Source organism: Cystoisospora suis, assembly GCF_002600585.1.
Source record: "Cystoisospora suis strain Wien I chromosome Unknown contig_2729, whole genome shotgun sequence".
Taxonomy (NCBI): Eukaryota; Apicomplexa; class Conoidasida; order Eucoccidiorida; family Sarcocystidae; genus Cystoisospora; species Cystoisospora suis.
The window spans coordinates 28,019-42,726 of record NW_027155525.1 but is presented as its reverse complement, the minus strand read 5'-3'; the positions used below and the strand labels follow the sequence as shown (position 1 = coordinate 42,726).

The following is a 14,708-nucleotide window of genomic DNA, read 5'->3' as shown; positions in this document are numbered from 1 at the left end:
TGGTGCCCGAGGCACGCAGGAAGGGCAGGACAGTCACTCCTTCGGCGCAGACGAGGAAATCTAGCAGGCTGGTGCGGCTGATAGAGTCTGTGAACACTTCTTACGGTGATGCTGGAGTGTGCCCGTGGGGATTCCGGTATCAATCTCTGTGTCGAGCTGCGTGTCCACTGGGTTCACAGCGTTACCTGCGAGCGCGGGGTTGAGCAGGCTCGTCAAACCACGGTCCGGGTGGGTGCACACAGCGCTGTGAAGACCCTGGGCTTGTTAGTCTCAGATGGGCCCCGTCCCACTTCAGTTAACCCGGGTATGCCAGCGGCTCTGCGGAGGCCGAAGAGAAGCCCAAGTTCCCTAGCGAGTGGGCTGGGCTCGACTAAATCGAAAGATCGGTTGAGGTTCCGTGCCTTTCGCCGGGAAACAAGTATTTGAGCAGGAGAGATTGTGTAAGACCCTTCACAAGATGCGAGGGAAGACGCACGCGGTGGTGCATACCCTAGATCGCTAAAACCGTTCTCACGCGCCGGCATGACACCTGCGCCGGCTCGAAGCCGAACGGACACCAGACGCGGTCACGTGGCTTCGCTCGATTACGCCAGCAACTCCTGTTGGGCGCAGAGTCACTTGTGTTAGCCCATCAATTGCGGCGAACAGAGGCGTTCGCAGTCGTGCAGGGCGGACGTGCGGCTGCTGGGACGCGGGCACACTAGTCCTGCCAGGTCTCCAGTCAAAGAGAGCTCCTAGAACGAATCTCAGTGGCACCCGCCTGGACGGTCTGGAACACGAAATGGGGGAGCTCTTCTTAGCTCGCAGCTAGGGGACGCGCAGACGGTGGGACAAAATGAGAAACCATGCAAGTTTTGTACGCTCTGCTCCTGGACGTCACGCGGTTAAAGTTGCGGCAGTCATGGACTGCAAGAGTTTTCGGAGGCAGAACCAGCAGTGATGAGTAGCGTACCCAAGGCGTACTCCCAGTGCCCTCCGGCAATGCAATTGCTCACCGGCAACTCCTTTGTGAAAACTAGGGCCAGCACACCAGGAGGTGGCGCCGAATGCTGACAACCGAGTAACGAGGGGCAAGGCAACTGTGGTAAAGCAGACTTCTGCGTTTTCCTTTTCATCACGTGCTCCTTAGCGGTTTGTTAGCAACCACCTAGGGACGACGTAGTGCGCTGCGAGCCACGCTGATCTTGCATAACAGCTGACAGGATATACGGTGGTTTTCCTGCAGCCCAAGCATCGTTCCGGCACGTTATGAAGAGCCCAGGCACAACCTGCGCGGATCACCCCGAGAAGTCAACTAAGAGCCTTAGCGAGCGAGAGGGTCTCACAAACAAGGGCATTCGAACGGGGCGACTTGATGCTGATTTTCGACACCTCAAGGTTGAGGGCGTCTCACTGACTGATTGGCGGGCTTTTCGTTCCGTACAGGTTTCGCCTTCTTCCTGAAGGTTTGGATTTGCATCGCTGATGGAGGCACCGCTCGTTCAAGCAGGTGGCCAGGTGCCCAGCTGTCGAGAGGAGCAGGTTCTGGCAGCTTCTCACATTGCCATAAAGCGTCGAGATCTTTATCCCCAGGGTCAAACGCGATGCTGCACAGCTCTACGTTTGAGAGGATTACTCTCCAGGTGCAGTAAGCCGCGAAAGTGAAGCATCTCCGGTCCATTAGCCTGCGGTATAGCATGACAGATGCTTTTTCGATAGTCTCTTCAAGCAGCAGCTGACTCACCACCTCAGCCGTGGGCGGAGCGTGTTCGCTTTCTGGGTCTGTGTCCCCGTGCTTGCGAGTGACCTTCAAAGTGTCAGACTTCTGTACTCGACTCTTTTTTCCGGGTGGTGATGGGAGTACCGGAGCAATTTTCTCCGAGCTCTGCTTCGCGGTCGCCATTGCTCCTCAACAGAGGCCGACTGCTAGTACCGAGAACTCTGCAGGGGGTAAGCAGATGCGACTTCCAAGACAACTTGTTTGCCGTAGAGGCGGGCGGAGGAGAATGTGCGGCCGGAGAGCGGGAGCTACCCACTGCGCTCATTGGAAGGCACTCAAGACAATTTCGGGACTGACCACCAAGGTAGCGTGATTTTGGTCACCAAGACTCACGTCGGGGATAACTGGGCAGCTCTTGGGACCGCCGGATCCAATCGCGCTCGTGGGCGCGAACAGGAAACTGACCCAGCTGCAGCATCTTCCGAGCACAAAGTTTTGGAACCATTCCGGAACACCAGAAGTACCCCAACTGCGAGCTTCATCCCAGAGACCTTTCGTGGTGTCGGAGTGGGGCAGTGAAGGTGCGGGGCCAGGGTCCGCGAACTAGGACGCTGCTCGGCCGGCGATGTTGCTTCGTCAGTCCAGATCAACAATAAGTCCAAGTACAGCGCTATCTTCCGGATACGCGTTTGCCTTTCCAGAGGTGCCGCGCTTCCGGGAGCGCTGCTTGAAGACGTGCCCGGGGGGCAACCCGGACAGGCGCTTCGTGCACAAAGCTGCCATTTCGACAGCGGCGCCTCTGTAGCTTCGTAGGACTGATTTTTATTCATGAAACACATTCACTGGTGCTTGTGATAGCATCGCTACCAGCAGCTGCGCTGAAATAAGAACTGCCCTTCTAGGTCCGGTGAGGCAACACAAAGATCTACTGGTATCGCAGCGACCTGCACCTGTCACTCTGGCGGGGGGACTCTGCCTCTGCCTGTACGGAACTGTGGGCTTACACGACTTAAGTTTCTGTACCTTACACGCTCTTGAGAAAATGCTGCCCTGCCGGCTTCATCTGGTCAAGGCCAATCACCATGGTGGCTTGAGGGAGCTTCCGTGCGATCTGCCGTTGTCCACCCTGGTAAAATTGTCTTTGGCGCTGTCCAGTGTGATTTGTTGGATTCACTGAGTGTGGTACTGACAGCCCGGGGACCTCTGCCCGTCGGAGTGACAGAACCGGGACAACGAGCTCGCGCCCCTGGACGAAGGGAGAAGACGGGTATTAACCACATAGCGCTATAGCTGTAGCAGTGTCTGCAGAAGCAGCGGCCCATTTCAAGGCAGCTTGGAACGCTCGTCCTCCACTGGAAAACTGTATGCACCTGAACAACGCAGGTCACTGTTTCATAACAAGAGTTCTCCGGGTGTGACACTTCACAAGAACCCAGGTCGAAATTGGTGTCAGCTATGGGCCATCGATCAGGAAAAAACCTGTCGCTCTACGCCAGCGGGGCCGCATGAAAAGTTCTTTGAGGTTTTTTCCCGGAGGAAGACCTTACTCTCAGGAGCTGTTCCATCGGTCTGCCTGACACCATGCAGACAGGCCTCCGGCGGCGACACGACTGCGCGCCAGTTCCGCCGCTTCACCGCTGGTACTGAACGAGGATGCCCTTTACTGGCCTCGGCTTTTCTGCGCTCAGCAGCAGCAGCCTCGCTTCTTCATGCGCTTGATCTGGGGAGCCATATGACTAATCGAGGAGCCTCCTGGGGGCACGTAGCTCTCATACTGCACAAACACCCACAGCAGGAAGGTTCGGGATCCTGGTTGTCCCACCAGCACACGGAACCTACCGAAACGAAAAATGCGCAGCCACCACCAGTATACCGACCATTTTGTGTGAAGCCCTGGATGAAGAATCGTACGGCTCTCTAGCGGGAGAAGTTACGGCAGGCACGCCGCAAACCTCCATGAATTCAACAGCATACGTAAGTCGCCCTATAGCGTAAGAAAGATGATATAGACACACTTCTATGAAAGCGCGATGGCAGGCACAACAGCCAGCACACACAGCTAGGCTGACACCACTGCCACCTCGTCGGGGACGCCCGCTGTCTTTGTGGTATTTAAAATCCTACTAGAAAAGCAGCCTGGATTGAGAGGTAACTGCTGAACAGTATCACTGTATGACGTGCAGTATGCACGACGGAGGACCATGTGGCGGGGCAAGATCCTCGACAAAAAGAAAGCCCAGCAGTGTTTGCAACTCTGATGCACACTGGGCTTACAACGGGGGCGACGTAGTACGGGACGGTAAGGTTCTGCGGCTGAAGGAAATACTCGCACGGATGGTTTTCCGCATCTGCATAAAAGTAAATGTCATTAGTTTTCTGGGATTCAGCCGCCCCAACAGCGCTCATGTACGTGCGGTCTGCAGCGATCGCGGCCTGCTGAAGCTGCATTTGCTCCACAGTAGTGGCCATGCTCGATTGGTGTGGAGTCGCACACTGTACACTCATTTTGGGAACCTCGACAACGCACGCAGGAACGTAGGGGAAGAATCCAAAGAGACTTAACTGTTACCGACAGTAAAGATAACCCGAAGACACGGCTAACGAAACAGAAGCGACACGGAACGCAAGCGGCTAGTGGATGTTTACCTGCGCGCCGTTCTCCTGAAGGTTTGTGGGAACCGAAGGGATGTCGCCGTGCCACCTGTCCGTGTCCTGGGCCCGCGCGCTTCTCTTCTGCGGTGACTGGCAGACCGTGGCTGCAGCCGGCGGCTTAAATGCGAGAAATCGGTGGCGCGGCGCTCTCATTTACCGTGCATCGAGACGAATCCGCGTCAGTTACTGTTCGGGCTTCGCGACATGAGTCAGCGCAAAGAAAAAGCCTTCAAGCCTTTTTACTCTGCCCCAGATCTCCATGGATGAGGCCCACAATGACTGGTGCCGGGGGCACTTCATACTGTGAACCGTCGGGCGCTGCTAGACCATACACGTGTTGCCGTTAGTCTAACCACTTAGCGGGACAGCATCGTGAGGCTCGGCACCGAAGTACTGGCACGTGCTTCGCTCTGGCAGCGCCGCCTCACGCAGGCGGCCACACACTTGGAGGTAGTCGTGACAGCCACCGTTCAATAAAGCCTAGCATAGGAACCTTGCGAGTGGAGTCCGGTATGTCACTTCCACTGCTTTCTGAGATTGGTTCTCGATCTATGAGAAAACCGGTTGCTGTGCTTAGTCGCTTGTCCCACTGTACAGGGTAGGTTCTACGCAGACCGACCGCGGCGCATAGTCCAAGCCTGACCAGGAGCCTCAGCGTCTTCACTGGTCGATGAGGCGGCGCGACTGCCTCGGTTGTGTTGTTGCCGTGCTGCGCAGCGGAATCTGGCATCTCTTGAGGGCATGGTCTCGTGAGTGGTATGCTGCTGTCGATCTGCCGTATATGCGACCTCCGCCTCGATGCATATATTCCGTCTCTATGACTTTCGCCGTGAGTCATCACTAGAATCCAGAGGGAGACAACTCATTATGACCTAGGTCAGACACACAGGAAGATCGTGGACGAGAGAGTGCACATGGCGTCCGGACGACGCAGGGACTTGCGCTACCGAGCCAGGATCCGACCGCAACCCGTTGGGTGTTGATTGCAGCCAGGCTGCCTAACCTAGTGATTGAGTTCCTTAGGGTCACCGTGATCTGCAGCTCCCGCGCCGCTTCATGCAGCCGTACCGGTTAATGTACAGCAGCGGCTTTACAGAGCCACAGGAAAGCGCCCATGCCGAGTGTGGAAACCGTGAGTAGCCTCGAGCCCAGCCTCGGAAAGGCTCATGCGGGAGATTACGTGTCGCCAGTCTGCATGCGCAGCAAGACAGGGCTGCTCGCCGCCGTCCCGTCTCTCACGTCAAGAGGGGGGGGGGCACACAAAATATTAGTGGTTTTCAAATTCATTTCGATCACTAGACCGCAACCACGGAAAGAGTCGACTGGGAACGAGTATATATCTGCATGATGTTCGCTCAAAATGAGAGGCCCAGTCTGCCCCTATCCATGCGCCTGATGGCGGATAGCGCTGGCGGGTGGCCTGCTAGCGCGCGTATCCTGTCAGACTGTCCTTTCCGATGGAACTGAAACCGGGGCTTTCTTCCTCAACAGCAACCACGCCAAAGTCCGCTTTACTCATCTTTTCCTTCCGGATCTTTGCCGTCCTTCGCTGCTTCCCATTGCGGCCTTGACAGGGCGATTCCCACATTCACGCCGGAGCTACCTATCGGCGGCGCTTGCGCTGGGGCAGCCATTACGGCGAACTGCTTTTACGCCCCCGTGGCTTCTTATCGTTCGAAACTCGGTTTGCTTTTTCTAGGGATCACCGTGTCTCCTCAATGCCTTTTTATTCGGGGACGACCGGTGATATTCAGCGGGCTGCCTGTCAGCGTAATCCGGGGTGTCCCCCGCCTCGCCCCTTCACGGAGCAGACTGATTTGCAGTTATGGAAGCACGAAAGTAAGTGCATACATTCTGTACTGTGTAGCCTTCGTCCACTTCTCTCAAGGGAAGAGAATAAGGCGTAGGCTGGTGTGGTGCCGACTCGGAAGGCGTCTAGTGTTTTCACGACCTGCACAGGGGTGAGCGGGCTCTGTATGATGCGCGGACGTAAGGAGGGTTCGCCCTGGCATAGTCGACGTAGTTTGGTTTTTCCGAGGTCGACAAAACAGATGGGGCGCCTCAGAGCGAAAGGCTTTGGCACGACTGACAGCGAGGGAAGGCAGTGAGGTCTGTAGTTGCCAAGGGGCGCCGTGTTTTGGTTTTGTAGACGCTTATAAGCGAAGATCGCAGGCAGGTGATCCATATCTCAGGAATAGCTTTTTTCCCAGCTTTTCCTTTGGGAAGGCAGGATCGTTTTGCACACACTATACCGCACTCGGAGTTCGATAACCCCATCTACGTCGGCATTTTCTTTTTTCACCCGGGGTTCCGAGTTAGCACATACCTGGTGCTTGTTTCTTGACCCGTATGAAACTCATATTTGTCGAAGTATAATCGTCTCAGTAGCGGCTCTACCCGCGACTTTTGCGGAGTGTGAAGCTTTCTGCACTTTACTTTGTGTAACTAGCTTTTTCGATTGGGGCAGTCCGTGATCCCGGCTTTGCTATCGTGGCAGTCTCAGGGGTGTAAGCGCAGGCATTGAAACGCCCCGTCTCCTTTGACCCATCCATGAACGGACTTTATAGCTGCAGCCACCGCTGTTTATAGTCTGGGTGTTGCAGGACAGCGGTGGCATTCCTTGCGGCACGTCGTCTCCGGTAGGGGGGGGGTGTTGCTCTTTTTCAGCTCTATGACGTCCTCAAGTTGTGTTTTGCCTCTCAACTCTCTTGAATGGTTCTGCTTCCCAGACGGAATCATGAGGAGGGGGAGAGCGGTGAAAGGGGCCTGCTGGTTCCGCAGAAACCTGAATACAAATTGGGGCCTTCGGTAGTAACAACACAGGCTGGTGAGTCCCTGAGGTTGCGCTTCGAAAGAGTGATGCAGTTGGGTCTCGGAAACAGTAGGGTTTTCAAAGCTTTGCTACTTGAGAAGTTCACGTGTGTACAACCTTCCCGGTTCTAGGGACAACGGAGCTGCGGTGAACTAGTGTATGGAGTGCAGAATGTCACAGCGTGTCCGGGGAATCACAGCGGCGTCGAAGCGGTCGGGCGCCCAAGTTCCTCGTTGAGACTTCGTAGCAATCAAAGGCTATTTACTGGAAAGAAAACCAGCTGGTGTCTTCTGTCTCCATGGCACGGGCAGCTGGGGCCAACTAAACATGTGTACTCAGAGGGCTCTACGCTTGCTTCTGTGCCTCTGCGTTCGTCATAACCCGGCGTCTCCTGCAGTGTCGCCCTGAGCCCCAGTGACGCCGGTGGGAAATGACATGCTGCCGTTGGTGCGTTCTCATGGTTCACTGGACTCCTGCATTCTATAGGCTTTGTCAGCTGCATGTGGGAAGGGTTCACAGATGATTCAGAACGCCGCGAAAGTTCCTTTTAGTGTGAAGAAGCTCGTAGTCACAGCGTCTGCTGCGGTACTCGGGCTGTCCACACCGCCCTCGCGTGCAAGTTCGAGCTTGAACTCCAGCAAGCGGAATCACTGTGGGTTTCTCACTGCAGTTCTGAACACCGTTAGTGGCATCGAAGGTCTCGATCTTCAGCTAATGCCTGCGAGCTTCAAGATTCTCCAAGCAGATTTTTCGTGGGCGCTCCAGGACTTGGGAGCCCTTGTTTTCTATCAGGTGAGGGTTGGGTTACTCACCCGGATGTTTGTTCCGTGCCAGCTGACGGAGGGTCCTCGGCGCACTTGCCGGTTCTGTTTGCGCGGGGGCAGGAGTGACTGAAGTACAGCGCAAGCCATGAAGACACGTCTTGTGCACGTTGCTGCTGTTTTGGTGGAGCGCGTGCTGCCGCCAGCTTCTCGAGTTCCGGTCTTCGCCAGGGTGACTGGCCGTATGGGGCAGCTTCTGCTTCTGAAGGAGGACATCAGTTCTCACTACCTTTTGTGAAAAGCACTGTCTTTGCGCCCCTGGTGATGCCTTTTTTTTAGAGCGGCCGCGAACGGCAACACAATCCGGCAGTTGGCAGTTGCTTATGTGCTAAGGTAGACAGTTCTTTGCTTCCGCACCTGCCACCTTGCCTGCGCCGGAATGCGACAGTGCCGCACTGGGTTTCCGTTTCTGCAAGCGTGTGTCTTTTGTAGAGTATATCTCAAGCACTAAGCGGGCTAGTATGGGGGTATCTCGCTGACCGGACTTCCCGAGTACGGCTGCTGGCCTCGGGGTGTTGCGCATGGGGGCTCGTCAGCATGTTCATCGCTATGAGCACACAATACTGGCAGTTCGCTCTGCTCAAGGTTCTCAATGGTATCGCGATGGCGAGGTGAGCGGAGGGTGGTGGGTCGGTTGTCTCTGCACTCCCGTGTGTGAACAAGGGCAGTATCTTCCGGTGCCCTAGGGCCTATTACCCGAAGCGTAGGGCTTTGCCGCTTCCATCACGGTTTTCTGTCCCCACTGGGACGAGGCCGTTCAAATTCTGTAGCCAGGCCGTCATAGGGGAAGCGACTGCACCTGAGATGGCTGCCGGCGTACCGCAAGTGGGAGACTAGGCCGCCTTGTTCAAGCACGGTTGAAGACGGGAAAATCAGGAGAGGGAAAACTGGCGGACACTTGGTTACCCGGTGTGAATCAGCATGAGATTTGACATGTGTCCTGTATTAGACAGTGGTGCACACTCCATCCCTGTAGCAGTCATGATCACATGTGGAACTGCGCAGGTGGGCGGGCTGTCTGGCTTTATTCGTCGTGACGCAAGTACAACCAGTTTGTTCGCCTTTTCTACTTAGTGGCACGGCTTGGGAAGACCATCTGCGTTCTTTCGCGGCCTCCCATATGCGTATTCTGCTCAGCGCGCTTGTCGATTGTCCCGTTATGAGCCAAGTGCGAACCTGTGGCGCTAGGAGCTAAGCTGGGGTTCCGCGTTTCCTCCCCCGTGTGTGTGACCTGTCTGCGCTCAGCATTGGACCAGTCGCCCAGTCCCTTATTTCCGATCTGTTTCCTTCAAATATGCGCGGAGAGCAGTTCGGGTGGCTGCAGTTTTTTCTCTGTGGAGGTGAACCGATGAGAGAAGCTGCAGTTACCTAAGAACGCGCGACTAACGAGCGCGGCCTCAGCCGCGCCAAATTCGTCTCAGCACTGTGTAGCGTGTTTAGAAGACGCTCCCGGCACAGAGCAAAACACGGGAGTTTTAGGTTGCCTTTCGGGGACTGGTTCTGATCGACAATTGCAGTTTGCTTTGACCGTGGCCCCGCACCCAGAAAAAAACCCAGGTGTACGCGATTCAAAACGAAAAACTCCTGATTTGTCGTGTCTAGACTTCTTCCGGTTGTGAAGCGTTTTACAGCTCTGGCACCGAAGTGCTTGTGTGCAATACTTTCTGGAGGTGTGCCGGCCGCGCGCTTTAGGCAAAATTACAAGCGTCCTGCCGAACACAGAACATAGCAGGACTTCAGCGGCTGCTGGTTGCGGGCAGCGAACACCGGGGACATGCCTGTGCGGGGGCGATTTGAAACTTGTTGGCTGGGTGGATGACGGCCGTTTCAGATACTCAACTGCCGATAAGCGTGGCCCCGGCGGCCGGTCACTTAGCCTTGTTTTATTCTGACCCTGTCGCGTCGCATACATTATGCAGATTTTACAGGTCACTGGGAAATCCCGTATTTCCTTACTCTGCGTGTGGTGCAGGCTGCATAGTCGGTGCGCTCATTGGCGGCTCCATGGCGAGTCTTACAGTGGTCCAAGGTGTGCGGGTAAGCCCTTCAACTGCCCCGTGAGACTCGCGCAATCCGAGCTGTAGAATGCAAGCGCAAGTGTTTCCTCGGGGAGCCCGTTCTCGTCGGCACAGTATAGAAAAAAATGCCGGCGGATACTCAATGCAGCATTGGCGTCTTTGGTCCCTGAGTTCCAACTCCGTTTTGGGAATCATCTAGTGGTGGCTTAACTGCACCATAGAATTGGGCTGAGATGCTTGTTGAGAAGCTACATCAATGCTGCCGATCAGCGAGCTTCGATACAGGTCGGCCCCTTACTTTCAAAGGCGTGGCGGCAACGGGCGTGCTGGCTGGCCCTCGCCTGCGAGGCACGACATGCACACTCACAGCCTAGCTCCTTTAGCGTCGCTTGCCTCTAGCCGTCCTGCTCTTGTCTGGCCGCTCAGGGTTGGCGCTTAGCATTCTTCGTGAGCGGCATGCTCTCAGTGTGTGCTGGGTTGCTGGTGCGCATCATCGCCGTTGAGCCACGTCGCCAAGAAGATTTCGGCGGAGGAGAGGAAGACGAGCCCAGATCTCTAATGCCGGACGAAAGCACTTCCGGAGCCCTAAGAGAAATGTATCGGCGCTGTCGGAACTTCTGCCGAGCGACCCTGTCCAGGACCTTTTTCATTCTGCTTTTGCAGGGCATCTGCGGTTACATTCCGCTACATGCCTTCCAATTCTACACCATGTGGTTTCAGTACATTGGCATGCCTGACTGGCAGGCTAGTGTGCTGACAGCCTGTCCTCTGATTGGAAGCATGATTGGATCACTCTTTGGCGGGTGGTTAGGAGACCAAGCGGATAAGAGGAGTCGCTTCCATGGACGACCCTTCGTTGGCCAGATGGGAACACTTTTGTCTATTCCCCTCATATACACGGGGCTTCTCGTTATCCCACGGCGGCCGGAGTTCTTCGGGCTCTTTGCACTGGACATGTTACTTCTCGGTAAGGAGGTTTGCGCAGAACTGGTTCACCGCGCCAGCTACGTCAACCCCTCGTCTGACGTTGTTGACCTCTTCTGTCGTATGGGCCCGAAGCCATAGCTCAATTTACTCCTGAAGTGTGCTTGTGAAGGGGGGGCACCAGGGCGGGGCTGTGGGGGGTTCATGAGCTGGCTTCTTGCCTTAGTTTGGCAGGTCCTTAGCGTCTGTTCTCATGGTTGGAGTGCAAGGGATCGGCACCCGAAGTGACTGGTCTTCGGCCGCGTGTACGTTTTAGCGTTCAGGTAGGCAGCTGCTCCGGTGACTGGAGCAATTCACGTATCTTCGGGACCGTCTCTCATGTGCGAGTTTCCTGGTTGTATGAGGTGTGGTGTGGTGTTCCCGGGTTCTTCTATAAGAGCACCGTAGCGGCCTACTAGTCTCGGGCCCGCTAGCGAGAGCTCCACGAGCGGTCGTGCCACGGCAACCCGTAGCGGCTGGTCGAAAGGGATGCGCGTGTACGTCGGCCTCAAGATTTCGTTACCAGCTCAGGGGAAGTACGCGGACACTGATGCCTCCTCTTTTATCCGAGCCTTGCTCCTACATTCTACTCGTCCAGTTTTTTATTGACTCGATACTTGGAGAGTGAGCCGCGGAAGTTGTCGAGTCTGGGACAAGACTTTCGTCTGTCGTCACGCATGTGTTCGATGGGAGGGCAGTCTGTAGGAGGATTGTTGGGGGTGCTTTGGCAAGGCTAACTGCAGTCGCGGTTTCGCGCCTCGTGTACCACTTCGTTCTCTGTACAGGTTTCGCGATTGCGTGGTGCCCAAGCGGGGTGAATCGACCCATTCTTTCCGAGATCGTAGCTTCCGATGCCCGGGCTAGTGTGTTTGCCACGCAAATCGTTTTCGAGGGAAGTGTGGCTGCCATGCTTGGATCACCCGTTATCGCCTTTATGGGTGAGACTGTCTGCAGTGACGGATTCCTCAAAACGGCTGGGGCAGTGCACCAAGCAGGGAGAAAACATCTACAAGTGTCGCGTTTTTTATGGGCATCTTTCAGTCGTCTGTTCTCTTGCACTGAACCGACGCGGTCTTTGCCTCACTCCCGCGTGTGGGGAACATCTCGACCAGCAGTTATTCGGAGGCAGTTTAGCGGCTGTATCATCTAGGATTTCTACATGTACAGCTGAAGCTGAGGTGTGTGGAGGGGGCTATGCACCTCCCAGGACGAATCCATCGTCAGCCCCGTCCGTGCACTGTTCCAAGTACGGGAGGCTCTGCATGTATCGTACCGGAGAGCTGCTTTACTTTCCATAACGTTCAAGGTCCCTGTAGGGTGTGGGGGACTGAGGAGGTGAAGGATTGGTGTCTGGTCTCGTTACCATTTGCCGGGAAGTCCGTATTAGCTGGACGGAGTGGGGGTAGTGTTTGACTGTACATGGGTGCGCCGAAGCAGAGATTTTCTTTTCTCCGCTCTTGGACTGGTTCATCGGGTGCGTTTGTTGTGCTGGGACTGTGCGCGCGGTACAGCTGAATCGCTGTTCGGATACCGCGGAGTGGGAGCATCGGCGCCTTCCGAAGCTCTCAAATCCAGGAATATCGAGGTAAAGAGCGCCTGGAAACTCAGACACACAGAGTCTTGACGGTTCATCGGGCTCGTATTCCAGTGCTGTCCCGGCGGCATGTGTAGCTGTACACACATACACCTGGGTTTGCGTTCTGGGGGTGGAGGTCAGGGAAAAATGTGGAGCAGGTTCCAGCTCCCCGTCTTGCCAAACTGAAGCTCTGCCTCACCTACCAGATGAACTCCGGGTCGTGCTACTGCATCTGTTACTTTCTCGTTTGCAGTCCTTGTGTCAACGGGGTCCTGTGTGTAGGCTCTTGCGAACGCTCTTCTTGTCGCCACCGCTTTCCCGTGGACTGTTTGCTTCTTCCTGGTAAGCCGCTGTCTCTCCGTTCCAGTTAGCTAGATTCAGCAACTCACGGCGTCTCTCCGTCTCAGTTCAAATCGGACAGAAATCGCTGAAGGGACTTCTGCGTATGTCTGCCAACCAGGCTCTCCAAAGCAGTTCAAGAGCACTGGTGTTCTAGTCCGCGTTGGCGTCAAGTTTGGCCTAACGATTTCTTAGCACGGTCAGGGGGAGTGATTCGTTCAATCATCCTGTCAAGCTGGACAGAGTGCAGTATGCTACAGGCTTTTCGTGCTACACTACAGTACCCCTGGTATGTGGTGGGTGCGCCAGTTCATTTCGGTAGGCTGCGGAAGTTAGACCCTGCAAAAAGTGTGTCACTGGCTGAGGACTACACCCCATGCGCAGGTGTTCTCTTCTGTGCCCATCTGCCTGGTCGGATGATGGCAGGCTTGAGAGGTACTCTCCCGAGCTGTGTTGTTGCATCTTGTGCTTGCGTGCGTTAACAGTACGGACTCCTGCACTTCACTTATAAGCAGGACCACCTAGCGTTGGAGTGAAGGAGTCCTCTTTTCCCTCTCCTGCGTGGCGCTCACTGCTGATTCGGATTCGTGAAGAGTACGACAGAGCCCCTGGATCGTTTGTCTGTCTACGGCAAACGGGGGCTGGAGACCGGGATTCTGAAACTGTCTGCCCAAATGCTTGTGGCTGGAGCACTCGACTCGTGGTGCTATTACGTCCTCTTGTCTGTCTTGAGCTGCCGGCTGTATGCAGGGGGGACAGTTCTGCTTGCAGCTTGTGGCCAAGCACCTTTTCATATACGATTTTTTGTCCCCTACGACTGACAGCGGCCTGGGTAATAATCGGTAATTGCTCACTTCTTTTTCTCGAGAACCGTGACGGCGGAAGCGGCTACACGTTTTGAGGTATCGTGCCAAGTGTTTTGGGAAGCAGGCTCGCGCGGCGTCAAAAGGAAGCTGGGCTGTCTCGAGGTGTCGCAGCTGGCAATGCAGGTGCTTGCGGCGGCGGGGGGGCGAGGGGTCGTCGTCTGGTTCGATAATGAGTCCGAAGCTGGCAGTTCTCTTGTCTGTCTGCCGACCCTAACAGTGTAGCCTTGGTTGGGGCAAAGCGGAATTTGAATCAGCAATGGTCGAGACGGAGTGCGCTGCATGCCTTGGCTGCAAGGACCCTCTGAGTGACTCGGATCTGCGAGTCTGAGCATGTGGGACAAGGGTTTGGTGATTCCAGTCGACCGTTCCGCTGAGCCCAAAGCAGTCGACTAGGCATTTTTTTCGCGCTGGCTTGCCAGGCACCGAACTGCACGCGAGGGGTGTGCGGTGAATCGACACATGGGGGGATATGGGTTATTTTGGGACCTTGGACTTGACGGCGGTTTCGCGACCCCGTTGTGCCTACCAGGTCTCCGGGGCTAACGCTACAGCTCTCTGAGTTCGAGAGAGGTTTGTGCGGACCTTGCTGATTCCAGTGCGAACCCCAGGGACGTGTTGTTGCTATCCTGTCCGCGCCGAACTGCTAACGATGGTTGCCTACGCACCTGCCAGCTGTTTCTTCCTTCCAGAGTCGGGCCCTTATGTATTTCCCAGGATATTTGTCTCAACCGAAAGTTCTGCCCACTCTGTCAACATTTCTTGCTGCATAAGCATTCTAGGCCTCGCCGAAGACACGCGTCAGATATCGCAGATTCCACTTCTCATTGGGCATGATGTACGAGTCGCTACCTGAATCTAAGAGCCTTCAACTGCAAGGGCTGTATCTCGCGTACGGCAGGGGTACCCCTGTTTGTGGAAGTTTTCTTGCGCGCACCCACACTGGCCGTGAGCCTTTGCGGTGA

At 55.5% G+C, this 14,708-nt stretch overlaps 3 protein-coding genes across 3 annotated transcripts; 1 reads left to right on the top strand and 2 right to left on the bottom strand.

Annotated features, from left to right (window-relative positions):
• Nucleotides 1–1,372: 1,372 nt before the first annotated feature.
• CSUI_005626 (uncharacterized protein) lies at nucleotides 1,373–2,538 on the bottom strand (the record flags this gene model as incomplete). Its single annotated transcript, XM_068065796.1, has 2 exons — nucleotides 1,373–1,884; nucleotides 2,535–2,538. The coding sequence occupies 2 exons, from the start codon at nucleotides 2,536–2,538 to the stop codon at nucleotides 1,373–1,375; spliced, it is 516 nt and encodes a 171-aa protein (XP_067922229.1).
• Nucleotides 2,539–3,100: 562 nt separating this feature from the next.
• On the bottom strand, nucleotides 3,101–4,361 carry CSUI_005625 (uncharacterized protein). The gene is made up of 2 exons (XM_068065795.1): nucleotides 3,974–4,361; nucleotides 3,101–3,473 (listed from the first exon to the last, which is right to left on the bottom strand). Exons 1-2 carry the CDS (start codon nucleotides 4,202–4,204, stop codon nucleotides 3,384–3,386), a joined length of 321 nt encoding a protein of 106 aa, XP_067922228.1. The 5' UTR covers nucleotides 4,205–4,361; the 3' UTR covers nucleotides 3,101–3,383.
• A 1,250-nt stretch (nucleotides 4,362–5,611) lies between these two features.
• Nucleotides 5,612–14,357, top strand: CSUI_005624 (major facilitator family protein). Its single transcript, XM_068065794.1, has 12 exons — nucleotides 5,612–6,190; nucleotides 6,501–6,585; nucleotides 7,081–7,178; nucleotides 7,834–7,955; nucleotides 8,417–8,595; nucleotides 9,230–9,324; nucleotides 9,957–10,021; nucleotides 10,429–10,969; nucleotides 11,751–11,903; nucleotides 12,477–12,550; nucleotides 12,824–12,883; nucleotides 13,366–14,357. The coding sequence occupies exons 1-12, from the start codon at nucleotides 6,070–6,072 to the stop codon at nucleotides 13,414–13,416; spliced, it is 1,644 nt and encodes a 547-aa protein (XP_067922227.1). The 5' UTR covers nucleotides 5,612–6,069; the 3' UTR covers nucleotides 13,417–14,357.
• Nucleotides 14,358–14,708: the final 351 nt, after the last annotated feature.

Coding starts and splice junctions, on each gene's coding strand:
- CSUI_005625 (XM_068065795.1), bottom strand. CDS start 4,204: ATGAGTGTACAGTGTGCGACTCCACACCAATCGAGCATGGCCACTACT. Junction 3,474..3,973: donor CGTACTACGTCGCCCCCGTT/GTAAGCCCAGTG, acceptor GTGTTTGTGCAG/TATGAGAGCTACGTGCCCCC.
- CSUI_005624 (XM_068065794.1), top strand. CDS start 6,070: ATGCCTTTTTATTCGGGGACGACCGGTGATATTCAGCGGGCTGCCTGT. Junction 6,191..6,500: donor GCAGTTATGGAAGCACGAAA/GTAAGTGCATAC, acceptor TTGGTTTTGTAG/ACGCTTATAAGCGAAGATCG. Junction 12,884..13,365: donor GGACTGTTTGCTTCTTCCTG/GTAAGCCGCTGT, acceptor GTGCGTTAACAG/TACGGACTCCTGCACTTCAC.